Raw genomic sequence first — 23,314 nt, forward strand, 5'->3', positions numbered from 1 at the left:
AAAGAAAGAAAGAAAGAAAAAGAAAAGTACAGGTACTGTAAGTGAGACTGACTTTTGTTCTGTCAGAAAGAATAAAGTGACTGCTCTGTCTGACATGAGACATATAAAGCTACATCAAAACCACGTGCTGATTTAATGCACAGACAGAACTGGGGTAGATGAGTGAGTTAGCTAATCTTCAGATCTAGTGGCTTAGAGCCGCTAACCACAGTGTTAACACTTACAGTGTTATGTACGTGTAAGGAACTACTGTAGAATTCAGGACAGAAAATTGACATTTGAAAGCAGAATTTTGTGATGAGTTAGGGTTGCCAGATACTGGAAATAGAAATCAGTTATTGCAGCGTTGCCCCTGATCCGAGCCAGGTGATGGACAAGCAGCTTTGGAGGTTAAAAGAAGTAAAGTGGCGGGAGAACATGAAGACCTTCCCGTTAGGGGCAGGATGGAGCAAGGAGTTAAGTGGTTCTGATGTTCCAGGTAGGTTCACTGGGATGGTCATGGTACGGCTGAATGAAAGGTTTGGAGCAAGGTGTCCATGTGGGAAGGCACATACAGGAGAGATGGCGCTCGGTTCCCTGACTTAGCGGGCAAATGGCATTGGTGAAACACGGTGCTGATTCATATGTTCTGCCAGATGAGTGAGCCACGTGAACAGGGCCCACAGTTTTGTCTTTTGTCTTTCTGTGCCCAGTGGGTGCACACCTTGGGGCCTGGCCTGTAGTTCTTTCTGGGTGGCTGATGTGTGCAGGAGGGCGAAGAGAGCTAGCGTGTGTCTGTCCAACCACCTTCTAGCAGAATGACCTCTGAGTTCTTTTTTTTTCCCCCTTTGAAAATGTTACCATAGTTGTTCTTTAATTAGTGATATGAAACAGTTTCCATGAAGCAAAACATTTCCAATCAAGGGAAAGACAATGTATGAATTAAAATTATAACATTCAAGAGCCACTGGTTTATTATAGACATCCTGCAATTAAGTTATTGTCTTTTATGTTAGGTCTCAGTTTCTTTTTTATAGTGTTTTGGGCACGTTGGTGTTTTTGTTTTTGTTTTCTGAGACAGGGTCTCACTGTGTAGTTGAGACTGACCTGGAACTCACTATGTAGTCCAGGCTGGTCTCGAACTCACAGTGATCCTCCTGCCTCAGCCTCCCAAGTGCTGGGATTACAGGCGTGCGCCACCACGCCTAGCTAGGGCACGTTGGTTTTAAAATTCTTTCTACCCTGGCCTTCAGTGTTCCGGTTACTGAGTGGCTATTTGAGTCGCACCCTGCATCTGCACATAGAAGTTTGCTGTTGACAAAGCTGCTTCACATCCGTTGCACCATCTGATTCCTACAGCAACCTTTCGAGACAGCAGGGCAGGTATTATTTTCCCTGTTAGGTGAAGAAGCTTGTTCAGGTCACAGCTGATAAGTGGTAGAAGTGGCCCTGGAGGATGTAATGTTCTAGGTGTTAAATTCAGTGTTCTTTCAACTATGCCAGGTCACTGTGAAACTACAAATGGGGACGGGAGGCAGTGTCTGCCTAAGAGACGTTACACGACTGTTACATGGGTGTCAGGCGGCTGTGCTGACAGTGGGGTGTGATGGTCTAGCAGATCCAGGGCAGTGTTGATATATTAGTACAGTATTAGCAAAAAACAAGCACTAAGTAAACTCAGAATGAGGCCCAGAATGCAAGCCTCTCTGATAAAATTCAAGGGTTTCTTCTTCCAATTCGTTTTGGGTGGCTTTGCTAAGCAATGGGGTGGGACAGAATGGAAGTGGGATCTTGCATGCCTAGTGATAGGCACCCCCTACTCACTCTAGGCCTGTCCATCCCAGCAACACACAAACCCTGAAGGAAGTACTGAATCAACAAAGATCCCCCCAAAGTATGTTGTTTTCTGATAAACCCATGGTGTATATCTCATAGGGGCACTGGTTGTCTTCTCAGGGATTTCAAGAGGTGACCACAATAAAGTATTTTATTTTTTTTGAGATAGTGCCTCACTGTGTAATTCAGACTGGCTTTGAATTCACTGTGTAGCCCAGGTGGGCCTCGAATTCTCGGCAATCCTCCTGCCTCAGCCTCCCAAGTTCTGGGATTATAGGTGTGTGCCATCATGTCTGGCAGAATAAAGTATTTTAAAATGCTAGTTCATTGTCTTATTTTTGTAGAATCTTCTTAGCTCCAGCTGTCTCTTTTTAAAATAATGCAGATTCTCAAAGGGACCTGTAGTTTAAAGAGGAAAAAAAAAATGCAAACTGTTACTCTAGAGAAGGCCTCTGAATTAACACTTTGGGGTTTCACACCCTTCAGCCCTCTCAGGAAACGCACTCCAGGTTAAGAATTCCTGCATTCACCCCTCGGTGAGAAGTACTTGTTTAAAAGAGTGAAACAGGCAGGTGGGATGGGCGCCAGGTGAGTGAGCCCCCCCCAGCTCAGGCTGGAGTTGGTGCCACTCTGAGCGCTCCATGGGAAGGGGACCCTGGAGCACAGGCCTGCGACAGTGCCTGAGTGGACCGGCCAGCGTCTGCCTGGGGCACATCGTCCCTTCTGTTTTCCTCTACTTTTACGCCTTTTCTCCTGGAATTTCCCACTTGCAGGGCCTTCCCAGGGCTGCCCAGTCTGGTCCTTGCCAGGGAACACAGAACGGAGAGGAAGGTTGAGCTCCTCCAGCTCGGGCTCTGCCATTCTTTACGCCCTCGAGTCGTCCCGGCATGGCTCTGAGTCTCAGGGTCCCGCAAGGTGGCCTTATCTTTATCAGCAGTGTGGGGTGCTCCAGAGCCGAGGTTGCAAATTCTTTTTTCTCTCTTCCCTTTCCTTTCCCTCCCTTCCCATCCTCTCAGCATTTCCCAGCTCTCTTCTCAGCAGCGAAAGAGAAGGTTCCATTTCGTAACACAGACTTTTCCTCTCTGATACGCTAACAGTTTCCCCTTTTCTCAGGTTTTTCTTTTGCAGATTTTTGGACATTCCTTCCTATCCCAAATGTGTTTATTTTTTGTTGTAAAAGTATATCACCGAGGGCCGGGGATTTAGCTCAGTGGTTCCACTCACTGCCTGCCTTGTAAGCACAAGGTCCCGAGTTCGATCCCCAGTAACAAAAAAAAAAGTTTATCACTGAAAAGTATAAAAATTGTATTTAATGTCCTTACAATAAGAGTTTTTATAGATTGTAGCACAAAATTCTAGGTTATTTTTCACAAATAAACAGACTAGTAAAAGACCATAACCAGAACCTATTAGATTTCACTAGAAACACACATCACAGTTGAATACAACATTCTAAATTAAAGTATGCAAAAATAGTTGATATAAGACAAATAAAACGATGTTTGTATCTCCTGCAAACAAGGATGACTGGGTTTCATGTGACACCTGCCTGAGCTCCTCTGGGACCATCAGTGCGTACACAGACGTGCTGCGTGGTGAGCAGGGAAATGGTTAGTGATAGAACTGTCATGTAGTTCATTTAGAAGCCTAAAATTAGTGTTCTAAAGCTGTAAGCTATGTACTTTCTTACTGATTTTGGCTTTATTGTTTATATTTTTCAGGTACCTCAACACCCAGTATATTAAAAAGAATAAGTTGACTGAAGCTGACCTTCAGTATGGCTATGGTGGTGTAGATATGAATGAACCACTCATGGAAATAGGAGAGGTAAAAAATTCTTCAAATGACCACAGGCATAAATGTGTTTTTATGTTGAAGCATTTTGTCTCAATGTCTTTTTTTTTTTTTTGGTTTTTTTGAGACAGGGTCTCACTATGTAGTTGAGACTGACCTGGAGCTCACTATGTAGCCAGGCTGGTCTCGAACTCACAGCGATCCTCCTGCCTCAGCCTCCCTAGTGCTGGGATTACAGGCGTGCACCACCACTCCCGGCTCAATGTCTTTTTTTTTAATAAGGACACAAAATTGACTATCTTAATCGATTGTTGTAATTTAAAATATCTTAAATGTTAATTAAATGCTGTAAAATTTCTTGTGAATAAAACAGGAACAGAAACTATGTGACAGCACTTTAATAATTAAATTTATGATAGGTGAGCAACAGGGTTAGTGATTCTGTAGTTGGGGGGACAAAAAAACCTCATAAAACTTATTTAGAAAACATTGAGACTCTGCAGTAAAAAAGTAAAAAGGTAGAAAAGTTAAACACTTCAAGTGGCTAAAAGAGAAAAAACCCAAATTTATGGGGATAAAAAATGTATTATAAATTAATTAAAAGAGTTCAGCATAAGACAGTGAAATTTGTAGTTCAAATAATCCTTTCAAGTTTTTGTGTTTTAGTGCACATTTAAATGTGGAGAACTGTATGATGATGTTAAAAGTTTACTTAATACATATTGAATAACCCAGGCATTGGGCTTTCAGTGGCAGCCAGACAGAAAGTGCCTGCCTGTGTGAAGCTTGTAGGTTAAGGGAAGAAAGATGCCAAGTAAGTAAGGAAATTCATATTAAGTTGTCATGCATGTTACTGAGGGAAATAAATAGCTAAGATGAAAATGAGGAGAAATTTAATTTGCACATTCCTTTTCCAAAGAAGTTGATCAGTGTCTTTCAATAGACCTTAAGATGTTTACTCCCTCTTGACCAAGAAATCACATGTCTGGTAATCTGTACTTGGAAAATAATAAGGGGCAAAAATTTAAAAAGGGTCTGGTCTGTTGCAGTCATTGCTAAAATGGGACAACTAATGGGTGACCAGTTTAAACTGCCAACATCTGACAGTGAAAACCATGCACTGAGCAGGATGAATGGATAGGTAGATAGGTAGTGTGATTCTGTTACAGAGGTGGGCAAATGGATGAGAAAATCTTTCACAGAAACTATAATGAAGGGGAAGATGGCTTAGGAAGAAATTTGAATGCAACATTATGTTTAATAAAATTAAACTGTAGGAATAAAAGGACATAAAGGGAAAGATCAGTGGGGAATAATAAAATGTAACAGTAGTTGCTTTTTGTTAATAGAATTGTAAGTGAATGTTTTGTTTCAAGCTTTCCCGGTATACAAGCTCCATCAAGCCCACTGTTCTTCCTGGAGGAAATCCCTGGAAATAATTTGGTTTGTAGCTTTCCTGAACTTACATGTGTGTCTGTACACAGATATTTATCTATATACATTATACTTTTTGTTTGTTTGGTACTGGGGATGGAACTCAGGATCCTGTACCTGCGGGGCAGGTGGCAGAACCACTGAGCTAAATCCCCGGCCCCACATTTTACTTTTGATACTTACTTTTATATTTATCATTACTACTACTACTACTACTACTACTACACTATTAGTAGTATTTTTGAGCTAGAGACTATCTTTTTTGCTAGAGAAGGGGAGTCTTTAGTCATCCTTTTTTGTTTTATTTTGTTTTGTTTTTTTGAGACAGGGTCTGTCTTTGTAGTTCAGACTGCTCTTGAACTCACTATGGGCTGGCCTCGAACCATGGTGATCTCCCTGCCTCACCCTCCCAAGGGCTGGGATGACAGGCATATGCCACCATGCCCAGCTGATATATTTAAAACAATGGTATCATACTGTTCAGAAAGTCCTACAACCTGTTTCTTGCCTTTTTGCTTTTTTTCAGGGGAAAAATATTGCCTGGGAGTTCTTTTTATATACTTCTTTTGCAAGAACTTTAACTCCTGTAATACAGTATAATTTATTAAACGAGTTCTTAAGAATAACACATGGTAAACATCATTGTTCGTTTGATTACCCATTAAATATTTTGAACCAGTGTCAGTACTGTCCTGTGTGTTGAGGGTAGCAGTGAACACAGTAGAGGAGTTGCCGCTGTATGACACCACGGAGAGTCTGCATCTTGGTGCAAACAAACCGGCAAAGAATGGCTAAGCAGAGTCTGCATCAAAACATGTCCTGAAAATTTTGTTTTTTTTTTTTTTTTTTGGTAATGGGATTGAGGACCTTGCACCTGTAAGGCAGGTGGCGGCACCACTGAGCTAAATCCCCGGCCCCACGTCCTGAATTTTGATAGCTCTTCACTGCCTTTGAGAAAGGCTTTGCATGTTGCCTTTCCATGGGTACAAAATCCCAGTCTATTACAGATCACCTCGTCCCCCCACCCTTCACGGTTTTTAAAAAGAAAACAAAAGCAAAACAAGAAGTATGGTCTTTGTAGAATGTGAGTGTTTTATTTACTATAAATGTGATTGCCAGTGGATCAGAATAATGTTACCCCAAGGAAATGGACAGAAAGGCTAGAAACAGCTGGACTCAGCTCGGGTGGGAACACAGCAGCCAAGCCCAGAGCAGTTTTCAGTGCTGCAGTAGTTTGGGCTGTGTGTGGGGGAAAAATACTGAAACTTAAAGCCTTACATGTGACAAGGAAAACTCTTGGGAAGCAAAGTCGGAACACACATGCCTCTGACTTCAGGGTAGGGGAGAGTTTCTTAAAAAACACTTTAGGGCACATTAAAATATATTTTTATGGGCTGGGGATTTAGCTCAGTGGTTCTGGCACCTGCCTCACAAGTGCAAGGACCCAAGTTCGATCCCCAGTAATGAAAAACACAAAAAATAAAGTAAAAAGTTGAATGAGACAGACCACAGTTTGCAACACTGTCAAAGAATGAATTTCCTCAACCAGTGAAGAGCTCCTCAGTCTCATTAAGCATGAATCAAACTAGGGCTGGGTATGTAGCTCAGTGGCACTGCACCTTCCTTGCAAGCGCGAAGTTGAGTTTGATCCCTGGTACCAAAAAAAAAAAAAAAACCCCAAAAACTTTAAGAATAAGGTTAATGGGCAAAATGATGAATGGATATTTTAGAGGGGAGGGGAAGATGGACAATAAAGAAAAAAAAAAAAGGATTCCCAGCTTCATTGATAAAAAGCCAGTTAAAACCACATGGAGATGCCATTTTACATCTAGCAGATTGGCAGAGTTTGACTAAAACCCAGCAGTTCTGTTGTCAAGGACAAGGGCAAGCAGAAATTCTCATCTGTTCCTGTGTGGTGAAAATGGAAAGCCATCCAGCTTGGCTGTGGTATAGCTGCATGTGTTCCTAACCTTGAGCCTTCAGCCTGGACCTATGTGTCAGGAATTTCTTACAGTGGGGCCAGAAAATACATCCAAGAACAGCAGCACTGTTCTACAGCAGAGAACTGGTCATAAGCACATGTAATCAGTAGTAGGACGGAAAAACGAGTCACGGTGTGCTCATACAGTTGGGTCTTGCCCAGCTGTGTGTACTAGCAATGGAGCTGTAGCTGTGTCCCAGTTTGGTGGGTTTCAGTAACAGTTTAGTTTTGAAGAATCGTATGTCGGAGAATATATGATGTGATTTTATTATCAGATCACAGATGGAGAATGTGAGCTATTACCTGAGCAGCACACACATTTGTTAGAACTACTCTACCCAAGGGAGTAATGTAACATGAAATTCAGGACGGGGATAACCTCTGAGGGAGGAGGAGGAGGATGTGGGGCAGTGCAACGGGAAGGCGATGACTTGTACTAGTTTGTAAATACAGGGGTGTTTTTCTTCGTAGTTTAAACTGTCTTACCCTTTAGGTTTCTGTGAGGTATTTTATAATTTTGAAAATCAGCCAACAGCCAAACCAAATTATTTAGCCTAAATGCTTTGTTTCTCTTAGAGACTTGGCTTTTATTGCCTGTCGGTAATACTGAGCATTAACAATAGATCAGAATTCTCTAAGTCTGTTATTTCTGTAAGGTTTTTAATTCATGTTAATGCCTCCCTTTGTACAAATCTGCTATGATAGTCATTGATATTTTAAATGAGATTTATTTTTCTTCGGTTTTCCTTTGAATTTTGTTATAAATTTTTTTATGGATATTTTTTACTTTAAAACATCTTGAGGGCCAGGGATGTAGCTCAGTGGCTCAGCGCCTGCCTGGCAAGTTTGAGGTCCTGAGTTCGATCTTGGTACCAAAAAACAAAACAGAACAAAAGGAATCTTGAGCAAGTGTTGATAAGCTAAGTAACTCAGTGTTGATACCTTTATTTTCCTGGCAGCTAGCATTGGACCTGTGGAGGAAGTTGATGGTTGAGCCACTGCAAGCCGTCCTCATCCGAATGCTGCTCCGAGAAGTCAAAAAGTGAGTTGGGTGTGAACCTGTCGTGGTGGCCCCGCCCTGCTGTCCTGTTGGTTGAGAAGTGATGCACAGTGGCGGGACTGTGGCCTGGCTCTCATTTTACTGTAAGGAGCCTCATTTTTATTTAATGCTAGGATCCTGAAGTTGTTTTATAATTTTATTTCCTTTTTAAAAATTCTGGCACATATTTGATCTCTACTCATGTCTTAGTAGTCTTAGCAAGTGAGTCTCTTTACTTGTCTTGTGTAAGCTCATTTATTTGAAAAAAGTACAGTATCTTGTTGCTTTTCAGTCCGGAAGTTGCTTAGACACCCCGGCAGCATTCTGGATGGTTCGCTTACCCTCTCCGTTTAAGTCCTGAGGAGGATTTCCTGTGACAGAGCAGATTCTTCTAGTTAGTTGACCACCTCTTTGCCTCAGTATTGCTGTCAATGACTTACCAGTTCTCGTGAGGTCAGTTAATGGGACAGAGGGGTCCTGCTCTGCCCTCGGCCCGAGCAGTTAGAACAATTTCAATGTGATCACATTTTTGGGTGAAGAACGTTTTCCTGTGGAGTCCAGAATAGGGCACCCTTGGGTCAGCAGTGGCCTAAGCGGTTCTTAAACTTCAGTGTTGGGGAGTTGAATTACTGGGCCTCCTCACAAATATAAGTGCAATAAAGTCTTAGGTGCTAAATGTGATGTTGCAGGACTTACGCAGCCAGTGAATTGCAGTGGGATCTTAGCCGCTGCCCTGGATCTGCCCTCTTCCGCAAGGCAGGTGCAGGCATTCTCTGCTCGGGAAGAGTCATTTGTCAAAGCATTATTCTTACTGTGGGGCTCCTAGTAGAAGGGAGGGCTGAACATGCACTCGCAAGCACACACGTTCCAAAGGGGTTTTATAATATTTAACATCAGAAAGAGGATGGCGGCAGTTAGTAATTGTATTTTAAAAAATTTGCACTGACCATTTTAATGATTCCACTGTCTCCAAAGACAGAAAGGAAGTAGTACAGCGACTGAAACTGAGTGGAATCTGCATTTGTGGTGAGACAGCGTGCTTGTTCACTGGGTTTACCCACAAACGTGCTACAGCTTCGTGTCTGGCATCTTTCTTTACTCTCCCAGTAGCATTTCTGTAGATTTTTCTTTCATTTCAAGATATTTGGTATCCTATGATACTATTATGAAATGGGTGCTCTATCCATTTACCTGTTCTGTTCTCTGCTGGCGTAGACAAATAAATGCAACTGGCTCTTGGCTATAAACCTTATTTTGAGCAGTGTCACTCAATTCTATTTCTACTACTCTGCGTACTTCTGGGTTTCTGTTGAAACTGTCGTGATCTGTGAAGAGCGATGACTCTTGTTCCCCCCACATTTGTTTGCCTCACTGTTGGCTCAGACCCCGAGTCTTTGGAAGAAATGATGGCTGGTGAGCATGTTTGTCTCACTTGTGACTTCAGAGGCCACATCTAGACCATTTTTATAAACAGCGCAGTTCCGTGTAGTCGTTCCGTGCACAGTACGTAATGTTCGCCTTCCTTGGGGGAACCAGCACCCACGCTTGACACGGAGCTCCCTTCGTCCCGCTCCCTGCCCTCCCCGCTCAGCCCCTCTCTGGAACCGCCCCGCTTTGCGTCCGTGCTTGCAGGACACGCTGGTCCTTTGTGTGAAGTTGGTTCGCAAACACAACACCTCCCAGTTCCTTTTTTTCATCCCCTGTTGTCTCATCTTTTGATAGCTGCTCTTTATGAGAACAATTAAGTTAATTTGAATTGGTGTTGAATTTCATAAAAATGTCTTTTCTACTGTCATCGAATGATGTACATTGTTTTCCCTGTTACTTTGCTAATATAGAAAATTATGTTTATGGATTTTCTAATATGAAGCAATCCTCCTATACCTGAGATAAGTCTCAGCCTGGAACTCAGTTCTCATACTGGCTTGCACTTGATTTGCTAATAATGAGCCTGTAATCGTCCCTTCTTATAATGTCGTTGTCTGGCTTTGGGATCAGGGTTCTCCAGGTAGGCTAAAATAGAAGGTTCTATCCTCTTTTTCTTTTTAGTAAGAGTTTGTATTAAATTGGGATATCATTCTCTTAAATATGTAATAAAACTCCTGCCGAACCATCCATGCCTAAATACATATTTGTTTTTATAGAAAGTTTTCTTTCCAGTTTTTTGGGAGATGGTCTCATTACATAGCCCAGGCTGGTCTTGAATGTGGTGATCCTTCTGCCTCTGCCTCCCAAGTGCTGGGATTACAGGGATTCGTCACCATGCTCAGCATCAGATTTTTAACAGTGTCTCAGCTTTATTTTTAAAATTTTAAGATTAGTCAAACTTATATGTCCTTTTAAAAAAAGACCTGTATTTCTTAAATCAGTTATAAACAGCTTCTTGCAAAGTTGCTGGGAAGTAGCTGTTTACATTATTCTCATTTAACCACTCTATTTACAGAAAGTAGGCTCAGAGCTAGAGAGTTGTGTATAGCTCGGCTTTCCCTGATGTTACAGCCCAAACGCTGGCACAGTATTGTTAGCTACAGACTTTATTTGCCCACTGAAGTCCCTCATTCTGTCCCAGGATTGAATCCGGGTAAAACATATCGTATTTCACTCAGGTCTCTTTGTCTTCCGTTATCCTGGACACTTTTAAAGAGGAGGTATTTGTAGCGTACTTGTCCATTTAGTTTGTCTGATAGTTTCTCGTGATTAGCCTGCGATTATGTGTTTTGGGGGAAAACACCGCAGGTACTGTGCCTTCCTCCTCATGTCAGCGAGGAGTAGATGGCATCAGCATGCCGTGAGCGGCAGCCTTGATCGTTTGGTTAATGCCCTGTGTTCTCTGAATCTCCACCTGCATCGATTTCTTCCTTTCATGCATAATCTTGCCTATTCGCAACTTTCTTTTTTGATTACTTTTACCTGAGCTTTGTATATTTGGTTTTTTGTGTGGGTGTGTTTCCTTCCAAGAGACTCACTTTGATCTTAATTCATCTCTGGTGTTTTTGTTTTCCCTTATTCTGCTCTTAGTTTTCTTCCTGCCTCTGACAGAGAGGTATTTTATAAATTGGGCTGGTATAAGCGTAAAATCCCTAGTGAGGAAAAGCCCTTAACCAAATTATTTCTTGTGGAATTGAGGGAGTATTATATAGTAGAGACTTCAACTTAAGGATGGAGGTCGAGGCAGTTTCTGATATGAGACCACACCTACATGCACCCCCTTCCACGGTTGGGCCCGGGACTGTGGATGCTTGGCAAACTGAGCTGCACTCCAGCCCTTACACCTTTCTTTTATAATATTTTGGTACCAGGGATTGAACTTGGGACCTTGCATTTGTGAGGCAGGTGGCAGAACCACTGAGCTAAGTCCCCATCCTAGAATTCTTGATTTTAAAAATTATTTTCCAGGTGGTAATTGCAAAGAAATTAATAATTTAGTTGACATATAACAAAGCTGAATGGTAGGTCTCCAGTAATCATTTTTAAATGTTTGCTTGTTTTGTTTTGAGACAGGGTCTTACTATGTCATTTAGGCTGGCCTTGAACTCAGTGATCCTCCTCCTCCCTCAGCCTCCTAAGTGTGGAGACTACAGTGGGTACCAATGCACCTAGCTGCAGTAGTAATTTTTAAAAAACGTTCACAACAATAGGAAGTAGTCGTTGAATAATTTTACCTACCTTTTCTCGTGCTAAGTAATGAAATTCGTGAAAGCAGAGCAGTTGGAAGTAATAAAGTTAGAATTGGTCTCTTTTTTCAGTGCCAGAATAATTTCTTCCTTGGAGAATATTGTTACACATTTCTCTGATTTGGCTCCCTAGTATTTTTCATCTAATGCTGTATATATTTACTGTAGTATATAGTAACATTACAAGCACTTACACTACTCTGTTATTATTGTAAAGATGAAAGATGCTTTATATTTTTATTTACTGTAGTATTTAGTAACTTAATTCTTTCCTAAAGCAAAGCACCTTGTGTAAAGGTTCTTTTTTAAACAGAGACTTATAAAAAGCTTATCACAGGCTGAGGATTTAGCACAGTGATGCCACCGCCACCTGCCTCACAAGTGCAAGAACCCAAGTTCGATCCCCAGTACCAAAAAAAAAAAAAAAAAACTTCTCAGTTGCACCTAACCTTTTGTCACTTGCTACTGAATGCAGTTAATTTATGTCAGCTATTCAACTCTGCAGTATAGTTTTCAGGTGGAAACTGCCCTTGTTCAGATAAGGGTTTGATTTGTTTGTTCTCCCTTATGCTTTGGCCTTTCCATAGGTATTGCAGCAAATATTTGACACAGTATTCATAGTTATATTCTCAGGCTACGTTGTCTTTTCATTTTTCTTAATTCTTAGCCTATCAGTTTTTATAGCCACATTCTCTGAATCATTTGGATGAACAGCTAGATTGGAAGTTAGATGATTCTAACATCCTCAATTTTTTCCCCGCAGTACTAGGGATCGAATCCTGGGCCTTTGTACTGAGCTATGTCCCCACCTCTTGTGTTTTGAGTGGGTCTCTCCAAGTCGCTGAGTAGCCTATCCTGGAATTTAGGGATTGTATGTGTGTGCCACCATACCTGTCTCCTTGGAGCATTACACTGCCCGGGTAGATGATTTCACTGGAGCTCTTCTTACTGTAAGATAAGGATGGCTAGCTCAGCTGGCCTTTGAGGTCCCTTTCAGTTCACAGTATATCTTTCCTAGTTCTTTGTCAGTGACACTGTTTTTACTTAGTCAACATTGATTAAGTACTTTTTACTGCAAAACTATGTTCTAGGCTGAGCTCTTTCCCTGTCCTTGAAACTGCATTCTAGCAGCAGCACACATTGTTTAGTTAGCCCCGAGATTTTAACTGCTTGTCTTTTAGCTAAAATGCTTGCTTCCATCATTTCAGATATAACGAGAGGCCTTTTTCCCCAAAGTTTGGTGTGCTATTCCCTATCTCCATTAATTTTATAATTATTGAACCAAGATAATGTGTTTTCTCCCTCTTTCAGCTGCATGTAATCTTAGACTCATCACTGGGTGATTTGATTCCTACCCGTAGGAAAAAAAAGAGGAATTCCTAATACAAGTTTAGTTATGTGAAGGTATATTTTAAGCTGTTTAAGTACCTTCATGTCTGTAGAATCTGTAGACTGTCATCACATGTGGAATTGTACTTACTGTATGAGAAGTACAGGAATAATAAAGACTCGGTGGTAGGGGCACTTGCCTAGACTATGAGAGGCAGGCCCTGCATTGAGTCCTTGGTGTGCTGCAAAATAAACAACAGAAAGCCCACAAGACAGCTCTTCATTTGGTTTTCCATATCATTATAAACTGCACACAATTTTTATTGATAATCCAAAAATAGAGAACATGCTTCCGATATAGGGGAGAGAAAAGCAAGTAAGATACATGACTTTTGCATATTTTTCATAGTGCTTACTTCACTAGGAAAGATAAAAACCAATTGCGTTTATGTATTAATTTACCTTTTATAGTAGTATAGAACTACCAAACTGGGACTTTATATATAGTAACAGCTTAAAGTTGTTTGTAATTTTAATAAATAAAAGACTGATTTCATGGGCCTAAGAATTACAGTGTGAAAATTTTAGTATTTTTACGATAGATACATGTGCGTTTGAAAGCATAAGCAGCAGGACTCGTTCTAATCTAATACTGATGTAAAATTAGAAACAGAAGAAAGTAGAGATATTTTTAATTGCAAATGAAAGGAATTGCTTAGATGTCTACAAATACTGAAAATTCTGGTTTTGTTATAGTAAAGGATTCAAAATTGCTTTCATTTCCCCAGTACTCTGCAATTAACTTTCTAGTCTTAGAAAAATTAAAGCAGTAACAAAATTCTTTCTTCTTCTTTGAATCTGTGATAATATCATGCAGGATATTTGACTATTTTCTCTTACATGTTCATATATTTGATATTCCGTTTCTTGGTTGCTACATTAAAGATTATATTGAGGAAAAAGAATGTTAGAGAAAAGTGAAATCTAAGTGAGGGATCTATTGTTTTGTAACTCAGTTTTTGAGATATATTTCAAATTTGTTCTGCCTGCTGTATGAATTGATTTCTCATTTGTCAGTCGTAGTTTTTATATGCTTTGAACTTCTGTTGTTAGTTGAAAAAGAGTGAGGGCTGTGGATTTTACAATTACATACATTGTCATCTGGTAACTGGCTTTGTCAATCTTGTGCTCGCTCATCCATATTCTTTTAGATCTTTTTCTCAGTTTTCCTTTGGACTTTTGAGGGTTTGGGCTATGTATGTATGTGTTAAACTTTTTATTGTAAAGTGAAATGTAGGCACACAAAGCCATGTGATAAACATATTAGTGGGTGATTGTCAGATGAATACGCTTGTTACCACCTCCCAGGTCAAGAAGTAGAAGAATCCCAGTTGAGACAAAAATGTCTTTTCCCATCCTTTATTATCCAAAAGTAATCACTCCTCTAACTCTAAAGTGATTGCTTTCTTCCATTTCTCTGGTTTTATCACCTAAATAAGAATCTCCAGGCTCTGTAGTTTGTTCTTGTTTGTGCTTTAAAAGCTCTGTCTGTTAAGGCTTCTCATGAACAGCGTCCCCTCCTGCCGTTTTCTTTTTTCCCTCCTCTTGTAACTTGGGGACAAAAGTTTGCTTTCAGACTTTGCGTCATCTCGGGTTTGCTGCCTGTCTGCGTGGGGCGTGTTTCACTGTGTTCTTTTGTGGTGTTTCCTGCACATTCCCTGACCAATAGCCTCTTCACATACCAGTTTGATCCCTCTCAGAGGACTAGATTTTCTTCTGCATTTTCTGATTTTCACTCAGTTGGACCTCAGTTTATTTACTGGAGTTTGTAAAACGGTATGCCGGTAATTCTGTCAGTTTATTTTGATTTGCTACCTAGAAAAACTGCATATTTACATCCCCTCATCTAGGATAGCATTTGGTTACTTATTGGTAACGTTTGTATGGAAAGGGCAAAGTAACTTTTGTTTCTTTCTTCATAGTTTCTTTTCTTTTCTTATGATACTGGGTATTGAACTTGCCTGCTATAGGTACTGTGCTGCTAGCTACACCCCATCCCTTTTCCTTTTGTTTTGAGACAGGGTCTTGGCACAATACTCAGGTTGGGCCAGAATCTTCAGACCTCCCACACTGGCCCCAGACTTAAAGATATACTTGATGAAACAGTTTCTACTCACTGTTTCCTACAGTGCAGCTAGTTGTGCAGTCTTTGACATAACCCTAGTTGTCTCCAGGGCTTTTTTGTTCCCCGCTGTCAGGGTGCTCCAGACACAACTTGTTCCTGTTTTCTCCCGACCTGCATTCAGCCAACCTACCCCACCAAGAAAAAAAAAACTAACTCAGTGACTTTTTTTTTAACTGTAGATTGAACCCAAGGCATTCACACTGTTACTTGGATTTTCCAGCGCTTTCTTTTTTTTGAGACAGGGTCTCACTATGTAGTTGAGACTGACCTGGAACTCACTATGTAGCCCAGGCTGGTCTTGAACTCACAGTGATCCTCCTGCCTCAGCCTCCCGAGTGCTGGGATTACAGGCGTTTGCCACCATGCTCGGCTCCAGCCCTTTCTTACTTAGTTTGAGACAGGGTCTCGCTAAGTTGCCTGGGCTGGGCTTGAACTTTCAGTCCATCTGCCTTGGCCTCCTGGAGTGCTGGGTCACAGGGGTACCCCTGGCTGAAAAGCATGTTTTCCTTAGCACATAAGGGACTTATAAGTACATTCTTGAAAAGTGGAGTATTCCCGATCCCTTCTCAGTGTCTTCCCTGTTCATGAGGTAATCTGTTATCATTGTTAACTTTCCTAAGTTTTTATATCTGCATGCAGAAAAAAAAATCATTTCTTTAAATGTTTTTTCCTATCAGTTGAAATCATAAACTCTTTTGACTACCGAATTATTAAAAATTCAGTTCTGTAGCTCGGTTCTTTAACAGCAGGCCTGTCTCCCTACCAACCTGCTTCGTGTTGTGGATCTCACCAAATCCTGCCCCTCGGGCTTTCTGAGGGGGCTGGGCTGCCCCGCACACTCTGGAGCTCTCAGGATGGTGTGCAGGAGCACGGTAGTGCGGTGCGGCAGCGCAGCCCCTCGAGCGCTGCTTGCTGGTTCCAGCGCGGGCGCTGAGGCCTTGGCTCTGTCTTCTCCTTCCTGCCGCGCTCTCCTCAAAGCTCTTCCCCTTGTCCGTCTCGGCCCATGTTCTGTTTCTGTGCTGTCCCATCTGCTGCCTCTTTTCAGTTTCTGCGAGCCCAGCGGCTAGTGCCAGCACGCGACTGAAGGTGTCCCGGTCATCTCGGGGGTCACAGTGGGAAGAGGAGGCTGGGCGGGGCTGCATGGATGTCACTCTGAGCCGCAGCCCCTCGGTTCGTGGCTGGCAGGACTGAAAGCGGTGGCTTTGCCATGGGTCTCAACGCCCTCCCACCTGCAGCTTCCCCTGGCCCGTGCAGATTCCGAGGCGGCCGATGGGAGCCTCCGCTCTCGCATGTGTGAGGGCCGCTGGAGAAAGTGAAGCCAGCGCTGCCTGTATCTTCTCCAGAAGACAGGAATTGTCCTCTTAGTCTGTCTTGATTTTCACCTCCCTGCAGCTCTGCTGTCGGCCATCCGTTTGGCAGACGTGTGGGGGGAGAGGAATTGGAGCAAGGCTCAGGAGCTTGGGGAGCCCTCTGTACAGTGGCCGATACCCAGTGTCCCCCACCCCAGGATCAGTGCTCATCACAAACCTGGTCTGTTTCTGACTTTGGCTCTAAAAAGCCTTTTTATTCTATTTTTTCAATGGACTCTTGTGCCCTGGCTGACCTGGATCTCTGGGTACAAGGGATCCCCCTGCCTCAGCCTTCGGAGTAGCTGAGACTGCAGGCATCTGCCATCATGCCTGGCTATAGCCTTGATTTTACAGCTACAGCCTGGTTCTTTTGTTGTTGTCTGTTTAATTTCTTAGCTGCTTTCTTGTCATTTGTTGGAAACTTCCATTTTGTTCCTGTCAACATTTAAAATACTAGCTAGTGATAGACACTAGCTTTCCCCACAGCCCTTTTTAAATTTGAGACAGGGGCTCACTAGATTGCCCAGGTTGGCCTTGAGCTTTTAGTCTTCCAATCTCAGTTTCTGGGTGTGTCCCGCTGCTCCTGGCTAATAAGCCACGTTTCTAAAGGTTCTTTGTATCGCTTTCTAGGGGCTCAGCTGGGATCACTGAGCTTAGATGAGGCCAGGATTTATTTCTTTCAGCAGTCCAGTGTGTTTGTAAGTTACGAACAGCATTATTTTACAGCTTACTTTCATTATCTGTTAGCCTAATAGAAGTACATCTCAGGACTTTGTATAGAACTTTTTTGCTGATTTCACAGTTTGTATAATTATGCCTATGCATTTGTGGGTTCAGTTATTCTGATAGGGAGGATAATTCAGGGTGTGTGTGTGTGTGTGTGTGTGTTTCTGTATGTATGTGGTGTTGGGGATTGAACCCAGGGCCTTTGCTCTGCTGCTGTGTCCTCAGCCCTCTTTTTCTGTTTTCAGGCAGTGTCACTAAGTTGTCCATGCTGGACTCAAACTTGCAGTCCTCCAGCTCTCAGTGTGCAGGGATTGCAGGCATGGCCAGTGCACCTGGCCTAATTTAGTTAGTAAGCGCTGGGAATATCAGTGCTTATTCTGGGTAGCCTCTTATCTAATCTCACTTTTATCTGGGCTTTCTGAGATCAGAGACAAATGGTAAGAGGGCTACAAATAGCAGAAGTGAAAGTTTTCCTGGGGCTGAGCAGGGATTAGGCTTTAGACATGAGAGGAATTTTCAGTTACTGATTTTCGGATGTTCAGGTATTTCTCATTCTTGACTGAAAATCACTGGTGTTAGGCAGTGTTCAGTAGCCAAGACCATGACTGGTGGTGACGTTAGTCAGATCACCATCACTGGGCTGGGTGTGGGCTTCCAGAGAGACCAGACACAATTAACAGAGGAAACGAGTTTGCTGTTCCTGACTGAACAGACAGAGTCTCTCTGCAAGATTCTGGCTGCAGAATTACTGGATCTGTATTAATTCATGTGTGAGAGGCTTTTCTCAGAATATCCAGATAATTAAAGGAAGAATAAGAGGGTTAGAGGAGGCAGAGACAGGGAGGGGCACTGGTATATAAGGTTGCTGCCTCCGTGCTGGTTTTAGATGTTAAAACATTCCTTCTGTCCTCTATGATGAAGCAGCAGCTTTTACGAGGGAATGGTAATAGTATATTTCTGTTGCCCTCTTTGTAAATAAATATTAATTAAAAGAAAACTATTCTAAAGTGGATGGAAGGTTTCCTATAGGAATGCATACCTTTCTTCTCACTGGAGGCCGAGCTCCCCATGGAAGTCCTGACTGTTGTACTGTGGCATTTTTCTGTTTTATTTTTGTGGTTTTTTTTTTTTTCATTTTTCCTTTTAATCCATGCATTTATTTTCTGGGAGACTGGGAATCAAAAGTTAAATCTACCTGTATTTCCTAATGTGATTAAGGTTGGGTTGCAGTCGTGCTTTCAGCTAAATCGAAGTTAGGTCACTGCAGTATTTGAGATGATCAGGCAGGCGTGGTGACCATGTCTGTAATCCCAGCACCTGGGAGGCTGAGGCAGGAGGATCACAGTGAGTTGAAGGCCAGCCTGAACTGCATAGTGAGATCTTTTTTTTTTTGGTACCGGGGATCGAACTCCAGTCCGCTTGCAAGGCAGGCAGCAGAACTGCTGGGCTAAATCCCCGGCCCTGCATACTGAGATCTTGTCTCAAAAAAACCCAAAGGAAACAAAAACAAAAGAGATGATCTTAGATTTCTTTGTAACTGTAAAGGAATATACAAATATCATAGCAGTAGGGGTTTAGTTCAGTGGTTCCGCTGCCTGCCTTGCAAGCACAGCGTCGCTGGTACAAAAAAAAAAAAAGAAAGATCGTAGTAAATCTCCCTTTTTCTTTAAATTAATTTTTATTAGTACACATGTGCCGCAGATAATGCTTACATTCCCTGTGTGGAGTTGTTGAACGTACATGACATCCTGATCCCCTCTCCCTGCCCTTTCTCACTGTCCATCTTTCTCACACTCCACCTAGCCATCCCCTTACGATATGAGCAGGCCCTGCCCCTGCCTCTTTATCTTTTATTTTGCTATTTATTTGTACTGTAAAGTTTCTCGAGTGAGAGCAAGCATGGGACACGAGCTTGTGTGTCTGCTTCATTTCACTCACCGCTGCGGTCCCACGCGCACCCATTTTCCTGCACCTGACCTGCTCACCCTCTTGCTCTCCTCGTGTGAATGGTGAGATGCCTGTGCGCTTGAATGGATTGCAGTTCTCACCCGTTCTCGCAGATCTTGTGAAGGAAGAACAGCTAGCAGTCATTTCAGTGAGCGACACATTGTATACGATGCACCTTTGAGAAATGTGTACCATCAAATTACTGTCGGAATATTCGTAACAGTTGTCAGACCAATCCTTTTTGGAATAGTTTGTGGCCAGTGAAATGTAAGTATTCTTTACTAACTGAGTCATAAAAACTTTTTTTTTTTTTTTTGTTACCGGGGATCAAACTCAGGACCTTGTGCCTGCCAGACAGGTGCTGTGCCACTGAGTTACATCCCCATCCCGAGCCATAGACACTGGACGCATTATACATATTAACGGGTGCCATGTGATGTTTTGATACATGTATACATTGCATAATGTTAAATCAGGTGAAACACATTAATCATTTCTTTATGGTGAAAGCTTTCAAATTCTCCTAACTTTGAAAAGGTACAAGACATTGTAATTATGTAGAGTCCAGAACATGTACTGTGATCCACTTGTGAGGTACCGCAGTGCCCCACACATGGAGACAGAAGGTAGAACAGTGGTTGCCAAGGCCGGGAGGAAGGAGGAATGGGGAGTTAATGTTTCTCGGGTGCAGTTTCTGTCTGGGGAGATGCAGAGTTTTGGAAGTGAACAGTGGATGCTGGCTGCACAGCATTGCAAATACATTTAATATCAGTCGTGCGCTCAAAACTGCTAAAATGGTTAAGAAAATATCGAGTTAAAATTTTAAAAGAGAATTGGATTCAAAAGAGAATGCATTGTGATGAAAATGCACTGAAATCGACAGGCGCAAAGGTTGTGGGTATCTGTGAGTATGCTGAGTGAGAACAGATGAACTGTGTGCATCGAATGGGCGAGCTGCGTGGTGTAGGAGAGAGCAGTCACCTGCCTCGCCTCGCTGCGCACCGGTCTCCGCTCCCCTGCCTGTGGCTTGATGCACGTTGCTCAGCCTTCCTTCCCTCACCCAGCCTGGGCCTCAGCCCAGTAGCCGCTGCTCTTCTCTCAGCTCCTGTGAGACTTCAGGTCTGAGGGTTGCCATGTGGTTCTTGCCTTTCTGTACCTTGCTGATTTCATTTAAAATAATGTCCGCTTCTATCCATGTTACCAAGGAATGACAGGATTGTTTTCTTTTTTTCCCTTTTGCAGCGTTGGGGATTAAATCCAGGGCTGTTACAGTGAACTGTCCCACTCTGTCTCCCTCTGTCTCTGTCCCTTTTCTCTCTTCTCCCATTTCTCCCCATGCCTCTCTTTCTTACTTAGAGACAGAGTCTCACCGAGTCGCCCAGGCTTAGCTCCACCTTCTTGCCGCCAGGTGCCGGGGTTACAGGCATGTGCCATCTTGCCCGGATAGGATTTGATTTTTTAATGCCCAAATAGCATTGTCTTGTATCTGTGTGCCATGGTTTTAATCCATTCATCAGTGGATGGACACTTGGGTTGTTTCCACCTCGGCTGCTGGAAATAGTCATGTGGTCAGCGCAGGCCTGAGGATGTCTGTCCTGCTGACGCTACTTCCTGTGGGTGTGTACTCAGGACTGGCCTTGATGTAGCGTGGTAGTCATATTTTTGACTTTTTGGAGGGAACTGCATACTGCTTTCTGTAATGGATGTACTAATTTGTGCTCTCCACACCCTCACCAGCACTTGTTATCTTTTGCTCTGTTTGATAACAGCCATTCTTAATGTGGTTTTGATGTTCATTCGTGATGCTTGATGATGTGTTGAGCTTTTTTTTTTGCGTATCTGTTGGTATTCATGTCTTCTTTTGAGAGATGACTTCATAAATCTACTGCTCATCTTTTTACTTAGGCTCTTCTGGTTTTTGCTCTTGAGGTTTTGGAGCTCCTCGTATGTACTGAGTATCAGGTCCTTGTCAGCTGTTAAGAGGTTTGCAGATACTTTCATTCTGCAGGTTGTCCCTGCACTCTGGTGATTGTTTCATCTGCTCTGCAGATTTTTTTATTTTCATGTAATCCTGTTTGTCAGTTTTTCCTTTCATTTCCTGTCCTTTTAGGGTCTTTTCCAAAATGAAGTACTCCTCATATTCTTCTAGTATTTGCATAGTTTCAGGTTTTATGTTTAAGTCTTGAATCTGCATTGGATTGACTTTTTGTAACTGATGAGAGATACCTACCTTCTGCATATAAATATCCAGTTTTCCCAGCACCGTTTAATAAAGAGACTGCCCTCCAAGCAGGTTCCCAAGGCCGTGTCACACTGTTTGCAGTAGATCTGTGGGCTTGCGTGTGTACTGTGCTGCTCCTTTGGCCTGTGTGTCTTAGCTATGCCAGTACCGTTGTGTTTGATTACTGTACCTCTGGAGTACGTTTTGATGTTAGGTGGTCTGATGCCTCCTGCTTTGTTCTTTTTACTTAGGTGGCTTTGGCTGTTTAGGGCTTTGTTGTTGGTGTCCCATGTAAGTTTCAGAATTGTTCTATGAAGAGTGTCTTTGGCACTTTGATAGGGATTACATGGGATCTGCGGATTGTTTCAGGTGTGGGTAATATGGATGTGTTAACAGTATTCAGGGCCACGAGATGGGATGACTTTCCACTCGCTCTCTTATGTCCTCTTCAGTGTCTTTTATCATAGTTTTTATTGTAGAGATGCTTTCTCTCTTTCATTAGGGTGATTTGTAGGCTTTTCATTTGTTTAATGTATCTCTTGATTTCTTTTTCAGATAATTCACTTGGCATATAGCAGTGCTGCTGATTTTTATGTGTTGATTTTGTGTCTTGTGTCTTTGCTGAATTCATTTAATTCTAGTAGTGTTTTTGGTGAAAGTTTACAATTTTCTGCGTGTAATTACGGTCCTGTCATGAACGGTCAGACAGCTCATTTCCCAGCGTGGGTACCCTTGATTTCGTTCTCCTGCCTGATTGCTGTGGCTGTGCCCGCCATACCTGCGTAGAATCAATGGTCGTCCTTGTCATTCCGGGCCACGGAGGGAAAGCTCTCCGTTTTTCCCATTCAGTATAATGGTAGCTGTTGGCTTATGATAAATGGCCTTTAGTATGATGAGCTACAGAAATCCAAGTTTTCTTAACTTAAAGTTTTAAAGTCTTTTAGTGGCCTTGTGTCTATTTTATTAATATTAAAGCAGTCTTAGTATTGGCATTCATGTCATTTCATAATCAAAGCTTTCATTGATGGAACGGCTTCTAATGTGTACGTTAACAGCAACATATTAATTCACCCATGATATGAAAAAATTGTTTTTAGGCTTAATGCATTGATTTTTAAGTGCTTTATTATAAATCAGGCAGTGAATAAACAGTCATACTTTGGCATGCTTTGGTAGGTTTCCATGGATTTTTGTGTTCTTAATAATAATATTTTTTATGCCTTTTTTTAGTGATCGTGGTGGAGAAGACCCAAACCAGAAAGTAATCCATGGGGTTATTAACTCCTTTGTTCATGTTGAACAGTATAAGAAAAAATTTCCTTTAAAGGTAAAAAATCCTTTAAAAAACATAATCAGACTTTTAGTTTTTTTATTTACATGTTCGATTTTTTTCCTAATATGATTTTAACTGATTTATCCAGTTTTATCAAGAAATCTTTGAGTCTCCCTTTCTGAATGAAACAGGAGAGTATTACAAACAAGAAGCTTCAAATTTGTTACAAGAATCAAACTGCTCACAGTATATGGAAAAGGTAAGAGATAACAGGTGACATGCTTCCATCTGTTTTGTATTTGGCACGGTTTTATTTGACATAGATTTTAGGTGACATCTTTGAGTAGAGGCTCCGTTTATTTGATGGTTGGCTCAGTTATACTTAATGGTGCACAGCATCCCTGTCCATGATGAACCGTCATTGCTCTTGCTGTAACGTTTTCCCTGAGGGAAAAATGGTGTTCTGGTTTTCCTCTCGGTTGGTCCTTTCTGCCAAGTCCCTGTTGCTTGTTTTTCTCATCCTCAGAATTACATACATACATATATA

General features: G+C 42.1%; 1 protein-coding gene across 3 annotated transcripts in view; it reads left to right on the forward strand.

Annotated features, from left to right (window-relative positions):
• Positions 1-23,314, forward strand: part of Cul2 (cullin 2) — an 85,185-nt gene that overhangs the window by 39,332 nt on the left and 22,539 nt on the right. For all 3 annotated transcript variants that reach the window (XM_010614750.2, XM_010614751.2, XM_019206155.2), the window contains 4 exons: positions 3,537-3,642; positions 7,984-8,066; positions 22,725-22,821; positions 22,916-23,026. In XM_010614750.2, coding sequence (XP_010613052.1) covers positions 3,537-3,642; positions 7,984-8,066; positions 22,725-22,821; positions 22,916-23,026 — 397 coding nt within the window. The remainder of the gene's footprint in view (positions 1-3,536; positions 3,643-7,983; positions 8,067-22,724; positions 22,822-22,915; positions 23,027-23,314) is intronic.

This window comes from Fukomys damarensis, unplaced genomic scaffold (genome assembly GCF_012274545.1).
Source record: "Fukomys damarensis isolate Sample0158 unplaced genomic scaffold, DMR_v1.0_HiC HiC_scaffold_19, whole genome shotgun sequence".
NCBI lineage: Eukaryota > Metazoa > Chordata > Mammalia > Rodentia > Bathyergidae > Fukomys > Fukomys damarensis.